The sequence below is a fragment of the Bactrocera dorsalis genome, chromosome 2, assembly GCF_023373825.1.
Source record: "Bactrocera dorsalis isolate Fly_Bdor chromosome 2, ASM2337382v1, whole genome shotgun sequence".
Lineage (NCBI taxonomy): Eukaryota > Metazoa > Arthropoda > Insecta > Diptera > Tephritidae > Bactrocera > Bactrocera dorsalis.
The window spans coordinates 10382854-10405485 of NC_064304.1; the positions used below are offsets into that span (position 1 = coordinate 10382854).

Genomic DNA, 22632 nt, shown 5'->3' on the forward strand with positions numbered 1-22632 from the left:
TTTTTAACGCAAACGAACTTCCGCGGTTATGGGTATCGTTTCTTATAACTCCAATAAAGTTGGCCTTCATGAACCGAAACAATTATATTGGACGCATGTCATTCGAATGTCTTGACAATCGGAAAGTCGAGAATTAATGTTCGACCAAAAATAAATCTCTATTTCGGAAAAGAATAGTATCTACTTTTCCAAATTTGCTTTATAAAGTTCTTTAATTTCACTATAAGAATTATAATTTTAACAAAATAAATAAAAATATGATAATAATTGGCTAATCTAATAATAAATAAATAATATATTATATTCGTATACATAACTCTGTGACTCTAACAAAATCTCAACTACATATAGTAAGTATTTAAATCTAGGCGAGTACAGCATCTGCTGGTGAAGCTGTTGTAAAAACTTCCGCTTCTGCTTGCAACGTGGACTCGATGGACTTCGGCGCTTTAGTTGGTACAAACTGCTCTCTATTCTTGTCCTTTTGTGTTTGTATCTTCTTCTGCCAAATTGCCGCCAAACCCCTGATAGGCATTGGTATTTCATCTGTGGGCGCAGATGAGTCTGCATTCATGGCTGGCAATTCAGGCAATGAAGGGTAATTCTTGGGTGAATCGTAAATTATCCAATTGTCAGGTCTGAATAAACAGAAAAATTTCGAAAATTATATAATTTATCTTAGTGAAACTTCGAGCTTTTGTTTACCAACCTTTCTAGCTTGGTTAAAATTTTAATGGGCGCAAAAGCAATACGTTCGGCAAGAATGGGTTTCGTCTTCGTAGTTTCAGTATCAGTTTCAAGCTTCTTAACACTTTGTCTATCGTTCGTTAACGTCCGGATTGCAGTCGTTTTTGTAGCAATTAAAGTTTCGGTCGTCTCTTCGTCATCGTCTTCGGCCAATATGTCATTATTGAGATGTTTCCCCACAGCATCGGGGAAGTTGGTCACACTTTCTGTCGTCGTACTTGTTGTTGTCTCGGTAGTGGTCGTCTCTATACTTTGTTCTAACAGTTTAGGTAAGTATTCTTTGTTCAGCGTGTCTAGAGTTGTGTTAAGTACGGGCAGCACGTAATTGTCGTCCACAATTTTTGCACTACAGTTCTTGTTGGCAGTTAAGTTACGCAATTCGTTCTCTTTGGATTTAATGACCGCTTGTATCATATGTTCGGGTCTTATATAACCGTCTTGATCAAATTTTTCACTCAAATCATCATCCCTATAATCGTAATCGTCCACATCGTCAATGTCATCGATGTCATTTTCGTCATCCCTCGTGTGGTTAGTCAGAATTGGTTCGAGTGTGCGTGAAATGGCGATTTCGTCATAGTCCTTGATAGTAATAGTGTGTTCCAAACTTGTTTTCTGCTGTAACGGTAAGTTCTGTATGTGACTATAGTAGCCATAAGTTCCTTGTTGCGGTCTTTTGTGTGCGCTTGAAAACGGACTATTTGCACTTTCCTTGTTCGTATTACTAAAGTATGTCTGCCCACTTGGAGAAGCCACTGAATGTTGCGAGCTTAAGAATCCCGTATTCGGTGCTTGGTTAAATGGTGGATTACGCGACGGCAATAGGCCGTAACTACCGCCATCGATTTGATTTGGCGGTAAAGGAAGTTGTGACTGTCCGCCCGGATTGGGTTTGGGTCGTATATTAAAACTGAATGTACTATCCCCGCCATTCGCTTGTGCCACACCAACAATAGTACCGAAGTTGCCAGTGCTGATTGCGCTACTGGTCGCCTGTACCACGCCACTACTCGCCACACCACCCACCTGACTCAGACTAGCCGCCGATGGTACGGCAGGAAAGGCTGGTAATGCATTCTGGTTCGTTGGTCGTGGCACATAGTGTGATACGGAAGATGTATCCGTGTTCGGTCCGTAAATTTGGTTACTCTCATAAATATTTGAGACACTAGTTCCGTAATTCGCATGTTCTTTCTGTGCTGTCGTACTGTGTGGACTCTGCTGCTGTGGCTTATTATTGTTTCCAAAGCCACTGGTCGCAAAGGACAAGATATTTTGAAACAGTCCCGGTGCGCGTGTAGTCGTTGTGTAACGGTCTTCATGTTCATTAATATAAATAACGGTCGGTGGCTTGGTGCGTCGTGTTTGTACGACGTTAGCCGATATGGTGGGTGTGTTCGGATAAAAGGCGTGTGGCGATATAGTGCTCGAGTAATATGTGCCCACATAACTGGGTGAATATTTGTCATAACGATTCCATTGTTTGTAAGGACTCGCCGCGGTCGTTAAAGGTAGAACTGGAGATGATTGCTTATTTGTTTGTCGTATATTTATTTCGATTTCGTATTGATCCGAATTCGGTCCGTTGACTACAACTTTCTGCGGTCGTGTGTAAAATGTCGGTTGCGTTTGGTATTGTCTGAGTTCCACTTGTCGAGAAGTGATCGCACTTTTTGTCGTTTTTGTAAGATATCTAGTTTTAGTTTCATTACTCCGGTTCGGTACTTTGACTACAATCAATTTTCGGTTCACCTGAGGTCGACGTCGTCTTAAACGTGTAAGTTCAGCGGTTTCTTCTAAACGTTCCATTGGGTTAAGGTCAGCGGTAATCGGCTCACCGTCAAAAATTGTGTGGTCTGCAAAATTGTAGATTTTGTCATCAGTCCCTTCAGTTAATGTAACGTCGTCCAATTCTGTAGTAGAACGCGGTAACTTTGTTAGCGGTAAGTTAGTCGTATCTGTCCATGTACTATCTTCATTGTCTATATTTGTCTGAATTTCGCTTATTTTCTTCTTTGTGTCTGTAATAGACACATCATCTGTCGAAACTGTCGCTAGGTTCTCAACGTTGTCCGATAATAAAGCCTGTGGTACTTCAATTATGCCATCGAATCGGTGGTCACTATCTGTACGTTTAACGTCTGTTTCCGTGTCTTTGTCACCTACCTCCTTTTTCACCGCTTTAGATTCAGCACCACTGAAATTTTCTCTCAGTATATTTTCGAAGTCTTTTACGTCTGTGTCAAGAAATGTAAGTTCTTTTAGAGATTGTGAAGACTCACTATCTCTGTCATCAATATGTCTTTTTACGTTTGTCTCCTGGACAGTCGGTACTTTTGCGTCAATGGTTTCGCCAGAAAGATTGTCTTTAGTTGAAGGCGTAACGGTATTGCTAACAGTGTCAAGTGATTCGGATCGTATCTCTAGTTCAAGCTTTGATTGTCGTGCACTGTCATTCATTGTGCCGTCTTTTTTGTCAGTGCTGCTTTGTTCTACAGTTGGTAGTGGATCGTCTGTAGAGGCGTTGCGGTTCGAGTTAGTTGCAGTCTTTGGTGTCTGATTTGGTTTACTATCAGCTTGAAATTCAATATCTGCATTTTTCTGTACATCTTGAGAGAGTTCAATAACTTTGTTAGTTTCCAATGGCTCGTTAAGTCCCGTTTGTATTTCAAATTCAGTGTCGTCTATGCGTGCTTCCACCTTTCCATCGGTCATACTTTCGGTTGTGCTCTGCGTGTTTGTGGACTTTGTTGTGTTTGTCTGTTTATCAGCGTCGGTTTCAGTCTCGCCATCCGTTGCACTTCGCAGTTCGACTGGTATATTGTTTACAACTACAGTGGTGCGTCGGTTAACCTGTGGTCGTCGTACGTTCACCCCACGTATATTAAGTGTAATCTTTGGATTTTTGTCAATCTTATTATTAATGCCCTTTATTGGTTTCGCAGTCGCAATTGGTCGTTTAGCAGATGTTACTTTTTGTCGTATGTCCAATTTGTCACTAATACGAATTATCTCACCCGGCACCTTAACTTGGGTAACAAACCCATTTGGCGAGTTCTTGTTATTCACGGGTCGTTCACGATTCGGAAAGCCTGCCTTATTCTCTTTTACTACTTGCACAGAGCCAGTCGGTATGTCCTCCCTAATTGTATCTGTCGTTAAGATCTCAAATACGCGATCCGGCTCCTGTGTTTGTGTCGTTGAAGTGGTCGCAAACGGATCCTGCTCGATCCACGGGCTCAAGTCGAGCGGCGATAATGTGCCGGTACCACAAACTTGGCGTTCATTGCCCTCAACTTCCGACGGTAGTAGAGCATGTGGCTGCATTGTACCACCGCCAACAGCACGACAGAGCACCTGCGCGAGTGAGACACGTCGTATGGATTGCAACTGGGCGGGTGTGAAAGAGTTTTCCAAATCACCATTCTCGTACCAGAAACGGTCACCTTTGCGTGAATTGCTGAACTGCTGCGCGATAATACAGGCGAATGTGGGACCGACCAGGCCACCTACTACAGGTCGTTCGGCAATACCGCCAACAAAGAGGTCAATATCATGTACACTGCGATAGGCGTGACTGATGCGTTGCGCCGATTGTGGTCCCACGACATTGGCAAAGTCCTCCCAACTGTTTATGGGCGTAAGACCGCAAGGTACGCGCCAGGAGGTGTAGGGTGGCACGCCATGATCACGACCGCGCTGTATATTGATGGCTGCTAAATCCAAACCGAATGGAAAACCTGTAAAATATTTAAAAATAAATTTCAAACATGTCAAATGCTGAAGTGCGGTGTGCTGAAAGTACCTGGTGTTTGAAAGAGGTGATTGGTCAGCTCAGGTGTTATGAACTCATCACGCTTCAGCGCGCGCTGATTCACCAAGCCACGTATAAGGCGATGCAATGAACCGGGTGAGCCAATGTCACCGCGTTGGAACTCCTCATGCAGGCTGACGTCTAAAATCAATAGCAAACTTAAATAGCTTGTCACAATTACAACAAAAAATTTCGGACGCTCTACTTACTATTGCGAATGAAATTGTGAAAGCGATCGCAGCGCATATACGAGTTCTGCACCAACGAATGACCGAAGCGAAATGCGGCCGCAGCAAAAGAGTTGGCGACCGTAGGATTTGTCTTCGGATCATAACCCTGATAATAGCCAGTGCTCAACAGTTCCAAATCAAATAGTCTGCACACCTCGCGACCCAGCACAATTGGCAAGAACTCCCTGTAAGTGATGTGTTGAAACATGGCGCCCACAATGCGTCGCGCCTCCTGATAGATCTTCTCATCGCTCCAGTGCAAATTCATTTCGCTCAACTCCAACGCTATGCGATTATGCTCACCCACCCAAACGTGATGTAAAGCCAGCAGACCAGGCTGCTCACCGCTGCGCCCATCGCCTGCGCGTATACACTGCGTAGCTATCGCGCCGCGCTGACACACATCCTCAGCAGGATTGCCGCGTCCATAGACAAGCATGCCGTTGCGAAAAACGCGCGCATTGTCAGAAGACTTGGCGCTGTTCGAATATATGGGTGAGGCGTCTATGTAGGAGGTGGCCTGATTGGTTTGCTCGCGCCAAGAGAGTATGCAGTCACGACGCTGCGCAGGCGCCGAACGCAGAAACTCCAAACAGCGCACTTTAAGCGGCGCCAACCATGGATCGTCTAGCGGCACTTTAATTGGAAAGCAGGATGGATGAAAATCGGTGTTGCCACAGCAGCTTGGCACCGAACCGTTGATTGAGCTGCATGCGCGTGAAAAAATTCAAAAATTTGTTAGTCAAAATATAGGTGGGTTTATATATATTTATAGTGCCTTACCGCGGTTGCGCCGTCGATGTCATATCGTGATCGAGCAGTTGTCCCCATTGCGCGGTCATCAGTGTCACCGCCGCTTCACCATCGCGCGCGCCATGCACCAGCAGACTGACGAACCGGGATGAGGCCAATGGGCCGCCCTCAATGGACATGCGTATCGAGTCGACACCGTCGCCATACTCGGGCGGCAGAAAGCGATTGAACGGCATTTGCGCGGCACCCCAACGCGGACGCCGCCGACTATTACAGGTGCCGTCATGTGTGCGATAGCGCGCCGATGCCGGCATGCAGGTGGGCGGATCGCGCGGCGGACAAAGTCCTTCGAGCGCCGTGTGGCGCAGTGAAATCTTCGAGGTGTGCGCCTGGCGTGCCAACTCATTGAAGTATTTGTAGCTGCAACAATGAAGCAAAACTTAAATGCGATTTCATGCCATTTCCATTTTAGGATCTACACGGTAGTCAATGATATTTCTTTTTTTTTGATTTTCGAAAACTAAAATTTAATTGCTGTTTGCGAACGCGCGGCTCTCTGCGCTTGCGGCTCATCATTTTTCGACGCATCGCTGTGAGTGTTCCACTTGAAATGAATGAAAAATCGGCGACTTGTCTGTATTTAAGCGCCCAGCTTGCAATTGGTCTATGCCATCGCCAACGCGCCGACAGTCAGTTGTCGTAGCGTCGTTAATCAGTCAGTCTATTAGCAACAACAACACATTGCTAATACGTTGGTGCTGAGAAAGCTTCGCGACGGCAGCGCCAAACCACTGCGCAAACAAGTTCGAAATGCTCAAATGCTCATCACCTGCCCTCGCCATTTGTTCAGCTCACCTGGCGTGCACTTACAAGTTCCGTTGTTGCGCGCCAACGGGACTACAATTGCCTACACCAAAAAGTCTGCCACAACAGCTGGCGCGCAGCTGCAGAAATGCGCATGGCGGCCATTAAAATTGCAGCGTTCGCACTCGCAGTTAATTCGTCGTCGCTGCTTTTTTCGTTTTATTTTTTTTTATGATTGCTTTGGTTTTGCTCGCTAATGTATTTATTTATGTCTATTATTTATATGCATGCTTATTTTCTTTTTGTTTGCCTGTTTTAATGGTCTTTTTGGAAAAAGAAGTGGAGAAAGTGGAAAAGGCTTTTCATTTGCAAAGCTCGACCAAATAATTCACCAAAAAGAAAAACAAAAAAAAAAACAGTTTTTCAGTGGGTTCAACGCGGTGTCGCAGCGGCAATGGCAGTTCGGGTGCCATGCAAGTTACAACGTCACGACTCCAGCCGGTTTAGACATCCAACGAAAAAAAAAAACGTAAATAAACATGATTTATAACGGCATGCTATATACTATGTAGGCATTTATATTTAATGCTATAAGCAAAACGTTCGAGTTCAAATGCACGTATGCACTTAGGTATGTATGTATGTATGTGCGCGATCGCTTTGCGGTGTCGCATTTGCCCTTTAACATTTCAATAGCAAATGACATATTCGCACGGCGCTACAAAGTTCAATACACCACAAAGCGTTCGCAACATTAATTTTGTACTATTTTTGTTTACAACGGACATTTGCAGTTTTATAGCTTTAGAAACTCTTAGAAGTCTTATCTATATACATACTAAATATACATAGTATGTACATACATATGTACATATGTATGCATTTGTTTTAAAGTTCGTGACTTCATTTCTCATGAGTTAAAATCCGATAAAGCACTTCGAAGGTTCCAAGGGTATTTTCAAAAACTGAACAAGGAGCAATGTAAACTTCGGCCGCACCGAAGCTTAATATCCTTCACAGGTTTATTGCCTGCCAACGATTCTTTCTAGGCACGTTGTTTTTTTTGTAAATAACCACGAATCAACCTGGAATCGATCAGTTTGTATGGCAGCTATGTGCTATAGTGATCTGATCAGGACAATTTTTTAAGAGTTTGCATGGCAGCTAAATATTATAGCAGTCTGAAATCGTCATTACCGACATTGAGTAGCTTCTCGAAGAGAAATTTTTTTGAAAATCTTCGGATAGATATTTGAAAACCTTTGGGACTAGTTCGCATATATACAAACAGATGGATGGATAGGTAGCTAAAAGAAATAAACACTGATCATTTATTTATTTATATACGGTACTTTATAGGGTCTTCGACAATTCACGGTGTGTGCTACAAGAAACATATTTTGATTACGCAGATAATAATGGGCTCCAACTGCGACTAAATCCTTGACTATATTTCAAAAATAAAATCTTTAACTTTTTCTCTATGGACAACAGTCCTTGCATCAATAACGTCACCCCTATAAATCACCTCTCTGATATGCACAAGTTTTCTTCAACAATTTAATGTGTGATTCGAGTAGCACTTTTTCAAGAGCCTTTTCATGAAAGATAACGCGTGTCAAACTGTCATGTTATTTTTGTTCAGTATTGTTTGTCATTTCGTCATGGAAAGACTTACGTCTGAACAACCTTTACAAATCATTCAACTTTAGTACGAGAATTCCCGTCTGTAAAGAATTTGTTTCGCGTCTTTCGCCCAACTTATGGTCAACATAATCGTCCTACTGAACTGAGAGCGTACACGAAGACCGTAGAGAGTCGATTCGTTTGCAGCAACTCGGACTCACATATGGAACGATTTGACTCACTTTACGTCGAGATCTTAAATTAAAAGCGTACAAAATACAGCTTGTGCAAGAACTAAATCCGCTCGACCTTCCCAAGCGACATCGCCTCGCTCTATGGTCTCTTGAAAAATTCCAAGGCGATCAGACGTTTTCGAGCCAAATTTTGTTAATTTGTTCAATGATGAGGCCTATTTCTGATTCAATGAATATGTAAACAAGCCGCATTTGGGACGAAGAGCAACCAGAAGTGATTCAAAAGCTGCCATTTTATCCAGAAAAAAAAAAAACAACGGTTTGATAGCCGACTATTTTTTGTCTGAAATTGAACTCATGATCTCAGCGACATTTGGTTTCAAGAAGGAGCCACTTTTCACTCATCGCATCAATCGACGGGTTTATTGAGAGAACATTTCGGTGAGCAGATAATTTCACTTTTTGGAAGGGTAGATTGGCCACCAAGATCATGCGATTTCACACTGTTAAACTTTTTTGAGTATCATTCGCCAGTTATCAGTCAAAATGCTCCAACGAGTCATCAAAAGGTGGACTCAAAAGATGACCATCTCAACCCCGACCAACAGTTGAAAGCGATAATCTTCAAAAAACATAAGCCAAATAATGTTCTTTCCAATGATAATAAAAATTCCGCATTAAATTTTAAGTTTCTGTGTGAAGTGTTTTTCCTTAAGAAAGTAGGGAACCTCAAAAGGGGTCACCCTTTACAAATCAATGAAATTTCCGTCAAAACTTGTAGACGCTGATACACGAACTTGGTTCTGTTTTTTTTTTTTGATATACAGATAGCTTATGGCATTTATGTTTCAAACGAAATGTCGGCCAAAGAGCTTCCACCGTTTGTATATATCTTTTGCCTTTGAGCTCCTTAATCGTCCGAGTCAATTTCATCAAAAATCGTTTAAGATTGGGTTATTATCCGAATCTGCATTGGATATACTGTCACAATTATGGTATACTTAAGTATTTTTATTTCTTCGGACCTATTTCAGTTAAGCTTTAACGCTTAGAGCCGGGAAATATGTAGCTTTAGTGAACTCAAAAGTATTAATGTTTTTAGTCTCAATAGCATGTAGTATTAGCACGCTCCTAATCCTACTAGGTGATTTATAAGTTGGAAGTGTGGCAAAATAAAAAGTATTGAAAAATCATTTTTCACACAATGCTCACCTCACTGAAGGCAAAATTTAATCTCCGAACGCATTTCACCCACAAAAAAGGTTCTCAAATTATGAATTGGCATAAGCCTTCAAATAGCAGAGGTCACACTCTTACTTACCGGACGAAAGCTGCAGTCGCATCCCACTTTTCCTGCAACAACAAACAATTAATTCTACGCCACATTTTACGACTTGAGAGGTGAAAAAGGAAAGGTGAATTTAACAATTAAAGAGTCAGCACATTTATAATCGGTGTTGACGCCTTTATTTGCGATGAATTTATTAAAGTGACGAACTAACGAACTGTCAACCTGACAGCTGCGACGTTTACGTAACTAATTGAAACGTGCAGTGAGTGCATTGCCACGGTCGACTCTACCGAAATGGACTGAGTAGACTAAACAATTAACTTCAGGTGAAGGGGTGAAGACGCTGTGACTTGGACAGACCGTTACGACTTACCAATAAACGCACACACACGTAATTACATACATACATACATACATAGTATATATTTGCCATACGCCGCACAACAAAGCACGCGGACAATGAGTAGCGCTTCGTTTGTAAGAAAGTAAAAGTAAGTTAATTTTGGTCGAGCAGAAGCCGAACTGAAAATGTTTTAAATAAAGTTGTACTTTCTTATTAACTTTTACACACACATACATACATATGTATATGTACATGTGTAATTTTCAAACTACAAGTGGCAGCAAAGTGCACCATTTTATTGGTGTTTTAGGCGTTTAACGAATTTATTGGCGTATTTTAAGCGATTTGGGAATTTTGATTTTGTGGCGTGATCGTTTTGTTACTCCAAATATTCATGCAGATGTATGTATATATGTTGATATGTGTGTATTTGTAAATAAACTAACTCCCCATGAAATCGTAAATTTTTATGCGCAATCAAAGTGTCTTGGCCCCGGCTTGCCGTGCCGCGCCGCGCTCAAGCTCGATGCAGATTTTTGTCTGATGTCAATGAACTTTAGCCGCTTGTGTCACAAACCTGCTACTATTTAGTTGTATGTACATATACGTATGTATGTGCATGCTTACGCGCATACGCCATTCGGCCAATAGCCAGCCGCTGCATCGCCATTAGTCGGAGCGTGCGGCCATCTGTTTTGGCTTTATGTACAAATATATCCAGAAACTACAAGTGTTGTTGTTATTGCTTGTCTGCTTTTATGCATGTGTGTGAGTAGTGATAGTGTAGCATTTTTTAGTTTTAATGTTTATTTTTGTTTTTGTGAATGCTCGCTGATTTCACTTTGCCATGAATGGCTTTTGTAGCAGCTCGAATTATAGGTAATGAAATCGAAAGCATCAAATAGACGACTGAGACGATCACCAAAATGCGTGAGCTGCGCTGTCAATGCTTAGAAAATAACATATGTACATATGTATGTACATATATGTTATTATATGTATGTATGTTATGTACGTTAAATATATTATTTCGGAATATACTAAATCACCGTTGTGACATTTACTACAGTGGGAGCGCTTGGTGTTGGATTCGTGGTTCTACAAAAAGATGCGGCGACGAACAGAAGGTTTCAAGACCGATGCAGACTCTTGTAGAACACCCAGAGGTGATATAGTGACTGATGCCCAGAGCATACTGAAATTATGGAGGGAACACTTCTCCAGCCTGCTGTATGGCATTAAAAACATAACACCAGGAGATGGTGAACCCGATTTCCCAACCGATGACGATGGAGCAGACGTTCCTTTGCCCGACCATGGAGAAATTGGAATAGCAATTACCTGTCTCAAGAACAACAAACCGGTGGACCGGTAAATTGGCGACCGAGCTATTCAAATACGATGGCCAAGAACTGATAAGGAGCTTGCATCAGCTTCTTTGTAGAAAAATTCGTCTATCTTGGAACCAGCATTAACACCAACAGCAACGTCAGAATCGAAATCCAACGTAGAATAACTCTTGCCAGCAGATGCTACTGCAGACTGAGTAGGCAATTGAGAAGTAAAGTCCTCTCTCGGCGAACAAAAACCAAACTCTATAAGTCGCTCATAATACCCGTCCTGCTATATGATGTACAGGCATGGACTGTGGTAACACCTGATGAGTCGGCATTACGAGTTTTCGAGAGAAAAATTCTGCGAAAGATTTATGGCCCTTTGCGCATTGGCAGTCGATGGAACGAGGCTATACGAGATATACAACGACATAGTTCAGCGAATTAAGAGACAACGGCTTCGCTGGCTAGGTCATGCCGCCCGAATGGATGAAAACACCTCAGCCCTGAGAGTATTTGACGTAGTAACCGCCGTTAACTCGGCTATAATCGCGTAAGCGGTGTCTACGCCAATTAAGAAGAAGAATATACTAAATATACCATGTGTATATTTATACCCCGAAAAGGGTTTCAGTTTGCCACGGAGTTTAGAACAATCTGAAAGAAACGTCTCTCTGTATATATCTGAACTAGTTCCTCATCTACGAAAAGATGCGACGTCTAACCGAAGGTTTCAACTTCGGTGCAGACTCTTAAAGAACCTACAATGACTGATGCCCAGAGCATACTTAAATTATGGAGGGAACACTTCTCCAGCCTACTGAACGGCAATGAAAGCACAGCAATCGGAGATGGTAAACCCGATTTCCCAACCGATGACGATGGAGCAGACGTTCCTTTGCCCGACCATGGAGAAATTGGAATAGCAATTACCCGTCTTAAGAAGAACAAACCGGAGGACCGGTAAATTGCCGACAGAGCTATTCAAATACGATGGCCAAGAACTGATAAGGAGCTTGCATCAGCTTCTTTGTAGAAAAATTAGTCTATCTTGGAACCAGCATTAACACCAGCAGCAAAGTCAGGCTTGAAATCAAATGTAGAATAACTCTTGCCAAAAGGTGCGACTTCGGACTGAGGAGGCAATTGAGAAGTAAAGTCCTCGAACAAAAACCAAGCTCTATAAGTCACTCATCATTCCCGTCCTGCTACATGGTGCAGAAGCATGAACGATGACCACATCTGATGAGTCGGCACTACGATTTTTGGAGAAAAAGGTTCTGCGAAAGATTTATGATCCTTTGCGCATTGGCAACGGCGAAAATCGCAGTCGATGGAAAGATGAGCTGTAGGAGATATACGACGACATTGACGAATGGAGGAAAACCCTCCGAAATTTCACGAAAATTTTGACGAATTATTGTTCAAAACAAGGCTACAATCTTCGCTTATATGGTTCTGATCGCATATATAATATGTATATATGTATGTATCTGTCAAACGAGTTTATATAGTATAGCTACATTTTCATCATATAAGAAATGCACCTGTAAAGGGTATATATGGCTTCGGTGCAGCCGAAGTGAACGTTTTTTCTTGTTTCTTGTTTTAACTGCAGTATTTCCACCGAATTTCTTTATTATTATTTTAATATTTTTTGTTCGCAATTTTATTTTCGGCAATATTGACTTTCGTGCAGAGATTAATTTTCAGCGTATCCGCAAGCTTATGCCTCATTTGCGCCCTTCGGCAATTTGCGCGCCAATCACTTCTACAAATATCGGCAGCTTTCTTCCACTAATACCGTTCATTAGTTTACCTTTTTCTAATTGCTGGTGGAAAAAGTGTTTACGATGTGTTATTCTCTTTATTATTGTTTTTTTGCTGTTATTGTTGTTTTTGCTATTTATGATAATAACAACTTTTAGTTGTGACTTCCACGAATTGTTGACATTAACCATTCACTCAAAGCGAAGCTCAGCGCTGGTTGTGCATAGCTGAAATTATTGTTGTTGTAATTGTATAATTGCGAACAGTAAAAGTAACAATTTGTGCAAACAAAATTACATTTCTGTTGATACACACGTTTATTCGCATGTTTTGTTATTAACATTATGTAGTTTGTTTTTAAACTTTGTAATTTTGTCTCTTGTTTTTATAGCGCGTAATGTAAATTTGTTGTGGGTGTTTAACAAACTGCAATTATGTCGATAAAAACAAATTCATTTGCATCGACAAATCATATACATACATACATACAAAAATGCGCAAGCGTTGAGGAGGCATGTTCATACAACTTTCCTCGCTTTGCTTGACGATTCATACTTTAACAACAACGAGAAGAAAGCAAGGGCTGTGTCGGCATGAGTGCTTCGCTTTCCGTGCTTCTTTCCAATAAAAATGGCGCCTATGACTTGGCAAAGCGCAAAAGATGAGAATTGGACAACATTTTACTTCGCTTTGCTTTGCTTTGCTTCGCCTCGATGTGAGCACATACAAAAGCATTCATACAGCAAACTCTCTGTCGAAGCAAATGTCCGAAGTAAAGCAAAGCAAAAGTAGAATATCTATCAACCATTAGAGTTCGGAATATTTTGGTCGAGCTTCGTCTGCAAACTTCCGACTAAACGTCAAACTAAGCCGACAAAAACTAGTTCACAACTTGTAATTCACGACTGAAGTTCAACTCTCCATAAAACAACCAGTCTTGCAAAAATTCGTAACAATTTGCTAAAATTTGTCCAGGTATTTTAAATACATTAATTTTTTTGCTGAAGCTGTGGCTATTTCATTCAATTCTGCAATATTTTCTATTGCTTTATGCGCAAGTTTCTTAATCGAAAGTATGAATTCTTTTCTGTATTTGAAACTAATAGGAGACTAGTGCACTTTAGACCAAAATCTGACATTTTATATCTTGTCTTGTGGAAAAATACTAGTTCCATAAACGTATTTCCTGAAAAATTGACCTACTTCAGTTATATTTATAGTTCGATATTTGCAGAAGCTCGTTTCCGATCCAAATTTTGTTCAGCTGACCCCCATTGGTATGTAAAAATTACCGCATTTGGGACTAAGAGAGATTCAACCGCTGTCATTTCATCAAAGAAAAATAGTGGTTTAGTGTGGATTGTGGGCCGCTGAAATACTGAGAACATGATAACACTGGGTAGCAACACAAGTGCTTGAACATCTAGTATAGCTTGTTCGATTCGCTCCTTTCAAACGCTTGGCGAATCGAAGACGGCTAATATAACTGGAAATTTTCAAATCCCGGCGAATCGAACAACACAACTGGTATAGAGCACATAGACTAGCATATACGAAGAGACATATGCTCGTAAGAATTTATACCAGTTTAAAGAAAATAACAGAGAGATGACGAGTCAAAAACGGAATAAGTCAGATTCCGAGCATTATTTGAAATTATTAATAGAAATATATAATTTTGTGATAAATTGAAATTTTGTTTATGATATGAAAGTTCTGATTTACATTATCTCAAATGTTAACTGCTATTGCTAATTGCTTTTGTTCGTTATTATTGCTTTAATTAAAAAAATTAAATAATTTCACTGGAAATGTAGAAATAATGAATTAATTCAAAAATAAAATATTGCTCCAATGTATTTTGCATAACTTTACATTTCTGACCAGATTCCATAAATTAATATATAATTGTTTATCAAATCGAATCAAAACTAAAGCAATCTTTATTTAGCACAGTTTAATTGGAATTAGAAGAGTGCACAAATGGATATTTATAATATTTCTACATCGTATATATGTATGTACATATATTAGGGTGTACGTTATTTCCCAAGTTGATTTTTTGCTTGTAAACTCTTCCAGAAGTTTCAGTAGACAACATTGAAGAAGTAATATTCTGCTGTACCAAACAGGTCTTAGTGGCTGTTTTCAAAAGAGGTTTGTAACAGGTGATCCAAGTAGAGATACTTTTTTCAATAGCCTTTTTTTGACAGATCACGCGGGATAGCTTGGCATGACATCATGTTATTTTTGTTCAGTATTGTTTGGTATTTCATCATGGAAAGACTTACCGCTGTACAACGTTTAAGCAAATTTCACGTTCTGTAAAAAATTTGTTTCGCGCGCTTCGCTCAACTTATGGTCAACATAATCGGCTTACTGAGCAAACTATTCGCAACACCTTCAGCCTTCTTGAGAACCAGCACTCTTTATTGCATAATATTCGACCGAATAGACCACGTCCAGCACGCAGTTAAGAAAATATAGCAGCCGGAGCTGAGAATCTACACGAAGTCCGTGGAAAGCCGGCGCCGCTCGCAACAACTCGGTCTGACGTATGGAACGAGATCGAGATCTTAAATGGAAAGCGTACAAAATACAGCTTGTCAAAGCGACATCGAGCGACGTTTTCGAGCCAAATTTTGTTAAGTGATGAGGCCCATTTCTGGCTCAATGAGTTTGTAAAGAAGCAAAATTGTTGCGTTTGGGACAAAGAGCAACCTAAAGAGATTCAAGAGCTGTAATTTCATCCAGATGGTGTGGTATGTGGGCCGGTGGAGTCATCGGTTCATATTTCTTCAAAAATGATACCGGTTGAGAACGTAACCGTCAAATGCGATCGTTATCACGCAATGAAAACTGACTATTTGATGCCTGAAATTGAAGCTCGTGATCTCAGCGACATTTGGTTTCAACAAGACGGCGCACAGCGTATCAATCAATGGAGTTATTGAGAGCGGAAGTGAGCAGATAATTTCACGTCTTGGGCCGGTCGATTGGTCACCAAGATCGTGTGATATCACACCATTAGAATTTTTCCTTCGATTCAGGCCTTAAATCAATCCAATCGAAATGTTTGAACGAGTCATCGAAAATTCGACTCAACGAATGGACCTTCTGAGACGTAGCCGCGGCCAATATTTGAAAGAGATAATATTCAAAAAATAAATGCTAAAGAATGTTCTTTCAAATGATAATAAACATTCCCAATTAAATTTGAAGTTTCTGTTTTTTTCTTTAAAAAAGTGGGGAACATCAAAATGGATCACTCTTGATATACATACATACTTTATAGGGTCTTTGACATTTCCAGCTGAGTGTTACAAACTTGTTATGCTCTGTTCAGAGTAGTTCAGTGTATACGGGCTTGTTTACGTGGTTTTTAGGGCAAAAACTGAAACTTCAGGGGTTGTTTGCGACTTTTTTTGCAAATAACGAACACCCTAATGTATGCATATACACCAATCTTTATAGCAAATAAAATATTCCATTGAATATTACAAACTCGCCAAAATCACTTGCAATAAGACCACACCAGACTATCAACACACACACAGGGGTACAAGGAGAGAAATTATTAGAAAATCTTGAAATGCAAATTGACGCTTACAAGCAAGCAAAAGTTTGGAAAATGTGCGAACACCGACAAGTCCAACTATTAATTTCGCTAAGCATTTTAAGTGAGTTTTCACCTGGATTTCCGTTGGTTGGCCACTGAACTGGCAACCGCGAGGCAGTCACTGACTCCACACATTCAAACGAAGACCAACTGGAAAGGATGAAATGGCTCAGCGAGCGCTTTGTGAACGCCGCAGCGTCGAGCTTGTCATTTGTGGTATTCGCCGTAAAATTTGAGAAAAGAAAGAAATAAATCGCGGATGCGGCTGCCACAAGCGGTCGTTTAACTTTACAACGCACCGCGAGGCATTTACTATGCAATTCTTTTTTTGGAATTAATATTGCTTTTATATTCGTGGCTTTGGTGTTCGCTGGCAGATAAGCGCCGCAAATTCAATGTCAAAGTGAAAGTTTACTTTTACAAGTAATTGCTTGTATAACATTGGCTGTGTGCGTGTGTAAATTAATGTGTGTTTAACAGTAAAGCGATAGCGGTACATGCGGCGCTCGGGAGTTATAACGAAGTGTATATGTAGGAATACTCCTGGTAATAAAAACGGCATATTTTTGAACAAATACTGCGGTATTTGCGGTTTCTATGAAGACCTATGACAACAACAAATCGTTAAAGAAAGTCCAAAGTTATTAAGGCAATATCATTTGTGTTAAAGGTGAGTCATGTTAAAGTGAATGGCCTGGCGAAAAAGCTATTGTATCTGATTTACATACATATATGTAGTAGGTATGTATATCGATAGCACGTTCTTGAGGATATTACTTTTATCCATAATTAAATTTTTACCGTCTTTTTCGATTTTACTAACCCAAAATTAGCAAGAAACAGTCGCCAACGTCATAATCACAAAATGACTGTGAACTAGAGTCAGAGAGAGATTAGAGTCTCGAAGGCTTCTATGTCACACTTGTTTGGTATTTTAGATATCAGCACTTTATGCTGAGATTCATAACATACTCACTTCTTTGGAGATGCACGCAAATGCATGGATATAAAGACGGCCTGTAGACAACAGAGACAAGAAATATCCCAACCATTTATGAAATTACATTTCTTTCTGAGATCATTGCCTTAGATATGAAGCAATAAACCAAAAGCTGATACTTTAAAGAATTTTTACAGATCCAGAACAACAATACATATTCTTAAGCATTTTACAACATCTTTGATTTAAGTAAATTCAAGATTTCGGGTACCCCAGATCGGTCTGATATTTGCTTTACCACTCCAATGGCTGCTTTCGATGTGCCAAAATTTGGAGAGCGGGAAATCGAACAAACAACTGCTATAAATCCAATAAATTGTCAATAATTAAGTACAGGGTTTGTCCGGAAAGTAATCCGGACTTTCTTCTATTTTTCTTCAACGCGACTATACTTCGGAGCGTGAGCGCACCGACTGAATTCGGTAGAGGGCGTTCCTAGCTAACAAACTAGCGGCTGGAGTTGTCTCCGAGCACTTGGAGAGTCAGGACAAACATTTTCGGGCGACGCGTTTCTGTGAGTGGTGCAAGCCGAAAATGCAGCGTTCGTTAGAGCAGAGGTACGCGATTAAATTCTGTGTGGAACTCGGTAAATCTGCTACAGAGGCGTTTGATATGATCAAACAGGCTTACCCAGATGTTGCTTTAGTAAGAAATGGTGTGTTTCGGTGGCACCAGGCTTTTTTGGAGGGCTGAGCGGAGATCGCTGATGGAGACCGTGATGGGGGACCTGCGACTTCGACAAACACCGACAATTTGACTCGTGTGCGCAAAGTTTTGAACTCAGACCATCGACTAAGTATTCGTTTAATTGCTCAGATGTTATCAAAATCTATGGTTTATGACATTGAGAACATGCGCAAGGTGTTCGCGAAGATGGTCCCAAAAGTGCTCATTGACAACCAGAAATTGCGTCGAGTGGAAGTGTGCCAAGAAAATTTGAACATGTGTGAAAGTGACCCCCAATTTTTGAATAGCGTAATCACAGGTGACGAGTCATTAATCTTTGAGTATGATCCCGAGACAAAGAGACAATCTTCCGAACATTTTAAGACGACATAGGGGATCCAAGCAGCATGCACCTCGGCTCTCAAGGCTATTCCGGAGAATGCCTTCCGTGACGCCTTCAATGCTTGGAAATCGCGCTTTGACGCAGAAGGAGCCTATTTTGAAAGTTTTTAAAAAATTGTAACGATTGGTTCAATACATACATAAATATAATAAAACAGAGTGGTGAATTGAAAAAACCGCCTGAGGCGTGCTAGAAATTATAGCCGATTAAGAGAAGACTACATATGCTCCAATTTCCTAAAATATTTGGACTAGCTTTATCAATACTATACTCGATATTCAGATTTTACTCGAACATCCCCGAAAATTTGTACTCTTATTAGTAATTTTTACTCAATTATTCATTAGTTTTCTTAGATTAAATGTTCGAACTTTTCGTCCGACTATGCGGATCTGTTGTTAGTTTAACTGAGATGCTTGCTCAGCTTGCTAGGAGATATATATAGCCTGTTAAGTACAATCCTTTGTGAAGCTTTGACGCTTGGAGCAAAAAAGAGATTTAACGTTTTGTCAGCATACTAATCTCAAAACTTTCTGTTATTGCGAAATTCCATACAAATTAAGTCTGTTTTGAAACTGGCTCAAAATACGCATTTGATATTAAACATCCTAAAGATTTGTAGAAACCACTTGTCGTGGTGCTTTAATAATATCTAGTTTCCTGTTTTCATAAATACCAATTTTGGTTATTCGTTACAGTTAATTTATACTCACTTATTTCGAAAAGCTTTTGTCGCCGATATGGTTGCAAAAGCGGCCATTTCCTGCTCCAGAGTCTCACTTACAGACTCGCTAAATTTGGAAAGCAATGCCGCTGGATGGTTGTCCTGAAGCACATGTCCTAAATGAAATGAAGCAAATGATTACAACGACATACTTAAATAATACAGGGTGGCACAAAAAGTTAGAAAATATTAATGGATAAAAGTTTATATCTAAAAGTCTATATTTAGCAATTTTTGTATGAAATATCTAAGTTAGTAAGATTATGTGAATGGAAAGAAACATGGAATTTTGAAAAAAACGGAGTGAAGTTTGAGATGAGTTTTGGGAAAAGAAATTTATGGACTGTTTTTTAAACGATATTTTCTTCTTCTTTACTGGCGCAAAGTTTACAACATTGCGCCCGTCGGTCTTCTTTTCCGGTGTTTGGCGCCTATTGGAGATTTCAAGTGTGGGCAGGTCCTTCTCCACACTTGAACCTCTACTCTCTCCAACGGAGTAGAGGTTTTCCTCTTCCTCTGCTTCCCCCTGCGGTTCTACATTCAATACTCTCAGAGCTGGAGTGTTTTCATCCATTCAGACGACATGACCTAGCCAGCGTAGCCGCTATCTCTACTATGTCAATGTCATCGTATATCTCGTACAGCTACTCGTTCCATCGAATGCGATTCGCCGTGGCCAAAGCACCATAAATCTTTCGCAAAACCTTTCTCTCGAGAACTCGTAAGATCGACTCACCGTCCATGCCTCTGCACCATTTAGCAGGACGGGAATAATGAGTTGGTTTGAATTTGGTCTTTATTCGTCGGGAGAGGACTTTACTTCTGTACTGCACCTTCTTTACTCAGACCTGCAACATGAATTATCTTTTCCAAGAATAGATTGAAGAAGACGCACGATAGGGAGTCGTCTTGTCTGAAACCGCGTTTGGTATCGTACGGCTCGGAGAGGTTCTTCCCGATCCCGACGGATCTTTTGGAAGATGGAGCAATGTGTAGAAGTTGACGCAAGTGATGAAGGTTCTCAGACCGCCATTCACTAGGGAGTGGATAGAAGCGGTTCTTTTACATATGTATAGCACAAGCAGCTCACGATTTCCGGTCTTAGACCATGTTTCCTCTGGGTAGCCAAAAAACATCCCTTTGAACGCGAACTAAAGTGAGAAGGCAAAAGATGCCTTACTACCCAACCCTCCCAATGAAAAGATTTTTAATGATATGTTTAAAGATAAATATGATATTTACAGTGCAATATTCACCTGGACTGGAGGTATGAGAGTAGGGTTGAACATATTTATAAATAATAAACTAGTTTCTTAAGTCTACAATCATACCCATACCATTTCGTAGTATATCCGGCACAATTTTCCCATATAATTCGGTCATTGCATTGAGCCCCTCGCGTGCCGATGCCTGTAATGCGACATCCATCAGCGTCGGTCGATTGGAGTAGGCGCGTTGCTGACGTTTTCCCACTGCAGCTAACGATGCTTCAACATCTGATGTATTATCTACTTGCTTCCTGCTGTCGAACAACAACAAAGGTTTTGGTAACTCTACACTAAAACCATTTTTGTCACACAAACTGTTGTTGTTGCTATAAACGGCTAAAGTTTCATTGCTAGCTGTGTATGGAGCTTCCGTGTGCGTTGTTATTATATTAGCCGTCACATACCCGATATGGCACATCGTCGCTAATCCACCAATGAGGAAAATTATAAACATCTTAACTTGTTGTCCACAAGATCTGCGTGCGCCGCGCTGAGGCGGAAGAAGTGTGGAGAAGTGCATCTGCATATCATCAGGTGGTTGTTATGTGAGCGCGTATATAAATTGTATTTGTTTGTTTGTTTATACAGGTGGTTTCAGCGTTAATGGCACGCCGGCAGCAGCATTTTTACATGAAAAGAGAAGAGAGCAACAACAAAAACGTCATTTAACGAAATTTTAATTTAATTGGTGAATTTTATTTTTGTTGTAAAATTGCAAAGTTGTAAGAATTTTATAACATCTTCGTTTTGGATATAGACAAGGCGCTAATTAAAGTTAGATGCACACGTATATCATATATAAACATGTATTGTGACCAAAAAGTACCCGGAAATTGTAATTTAATTTTGCCAAGTTGGTAGGACTGTTCTTAATTAGTACTAATAATTACTAGTTTGGTTACAGTAGCTGCTTAAGTCGGTGCACCTCAGTAGTGTGCTGCGATTTTTACAATGGACAAAAATTTCGAACAAAAAATTAGTCCCAAATTTTATATTTCTCACTAAATATTTTATGCGGAATCATTGTGAATGTTCGAAAAGGCTTACGGCGATTCAGTTTTACCAAAAACACAAGGCAACGTGTGGTACCAAGTCTTCAAAAACGGTCGAGAGATCGTTGAAAACATACCTCGTTCTGCATGAACTTCGACCTCTTCTATATACTAAAGAAAAAAAAGTGAAGAATATGGTGCTGAAAAATCGTCAGACAAGTGTTAGAGAGATGGCAAGAGAGCTCGACATCTCTCGCGAGTCTGTTCGAATGAGTTGGGTGGATATTTTGGGTATGAAACTCGTGCTGGCTCGACTCTTCCCGATAAAGTTGAATTTTTTCAAACATAATACCGTAAACAGTCTCTTTGGACATGCTTGATGGTTCAAATTCTGATCGAACATTCTTTGACTTGCAAACAAGTCAACAATCATCGGAATAGAGGAAAAAAACGAGCCAATACTCGTAGTTTGGTGCATCATGAATTTGTTTCGGAGGAACAGAGGGTCAATAAGGACTTCTATTTGGCCCTATTGAGGCACTTGCATGAGAATATCCGTCAAAAACGGCCGCAATTGTGGAAGAACAATTTATGGATCTTACATGATGATAATGCAACTTCGCATCGGACCACAACTGTGATCAAATTTAAAGCCTAACCTCATTGAATACCATCGATCAACCGCCGCATTCACTAGATTTGGATCCATGCAGACTTTTCTTGTTCCCCAAACTGAAATTGTCGCGTCGTGGAACACGTTTTCAAGCGGTCAAAGTGGTAAAATAAAGTTCGCTGAAAAAGCTGTAGACCATCCCAAAAAGTATTTATAAAAAGTGTTTCGAGGACTGGAAAAAATCGTGGGCATATGACAAGTGTATTACATCTAGGGTGGATTGCTTTGAAGTCAAGAAGGAATTGATTAATAATTAAATATTTTAATTTTAATTTATAATTTCCGGGCACTTTTGTATGGTCGCTGACATTTCTTTCAGCACTACAAACAGTTTTATTCAAATAAACTCAATAAATTGATAGCACAACTCAATTATAAGGA

The 22632-nt window shown here is 40.4% G+C and overlaps 1 protein-coding gene across 1 annotated transcript; it reads right to left on the reverse strand.

Moving 5' to 3' along the window:
* Nucleotides 1–177: 177 nt before the first annotated feature.
* LOC105223648 (uncharacterized) lies at nt 178–21104 on the reverse strand. The gene is made up of 7 exons (XM_049447845.1): nt 20656–21104; nt 19308–19434; nt 5575–5964; nt 4771–5498; nt 4553–4702; nt 710–4487; nt 178–638 (listed from the first exon to the last, which is right to left on the reverse strand). The coding sequence occupies exons 1-7, from the start codon at nt 21038–21040 to the stop codon at nt 365–367; spliced, it is 5832 nt and encodes a 1943-aa protein (XP_049303802.1). The 5' UTR covers nt 21041–21104; the 3' UTR covers nt 178–364.
* Between the last annotated feature and the right edge of the window lie 1528 nt (nt 21105–22632).

Bases quoted from the DNA above. Each gene is read 5' to 3' on its own strand.
- LOC105223648 (XM_049447845.1), bottom strand. From the start codon at position 21,040: ATGTTTATAATTTTCCTCATTGGTGGATTAGCGACGATGTGCCATATC. The intron at 5,965-19,307 runs GTGAGTATAAAT...TCATTGTTGCAG, and splicing joins ACAAAAGCTTTTCGAAATAA to CTACAAATACTTCAATGAGT. The intron at 4,488-4,552 runs GTACTTTCAGCA...AATATTTTACAG, and splicing joins TCACCTCTTTCAAACACCAG to GTTTTCCATTCGGTTTGGAT.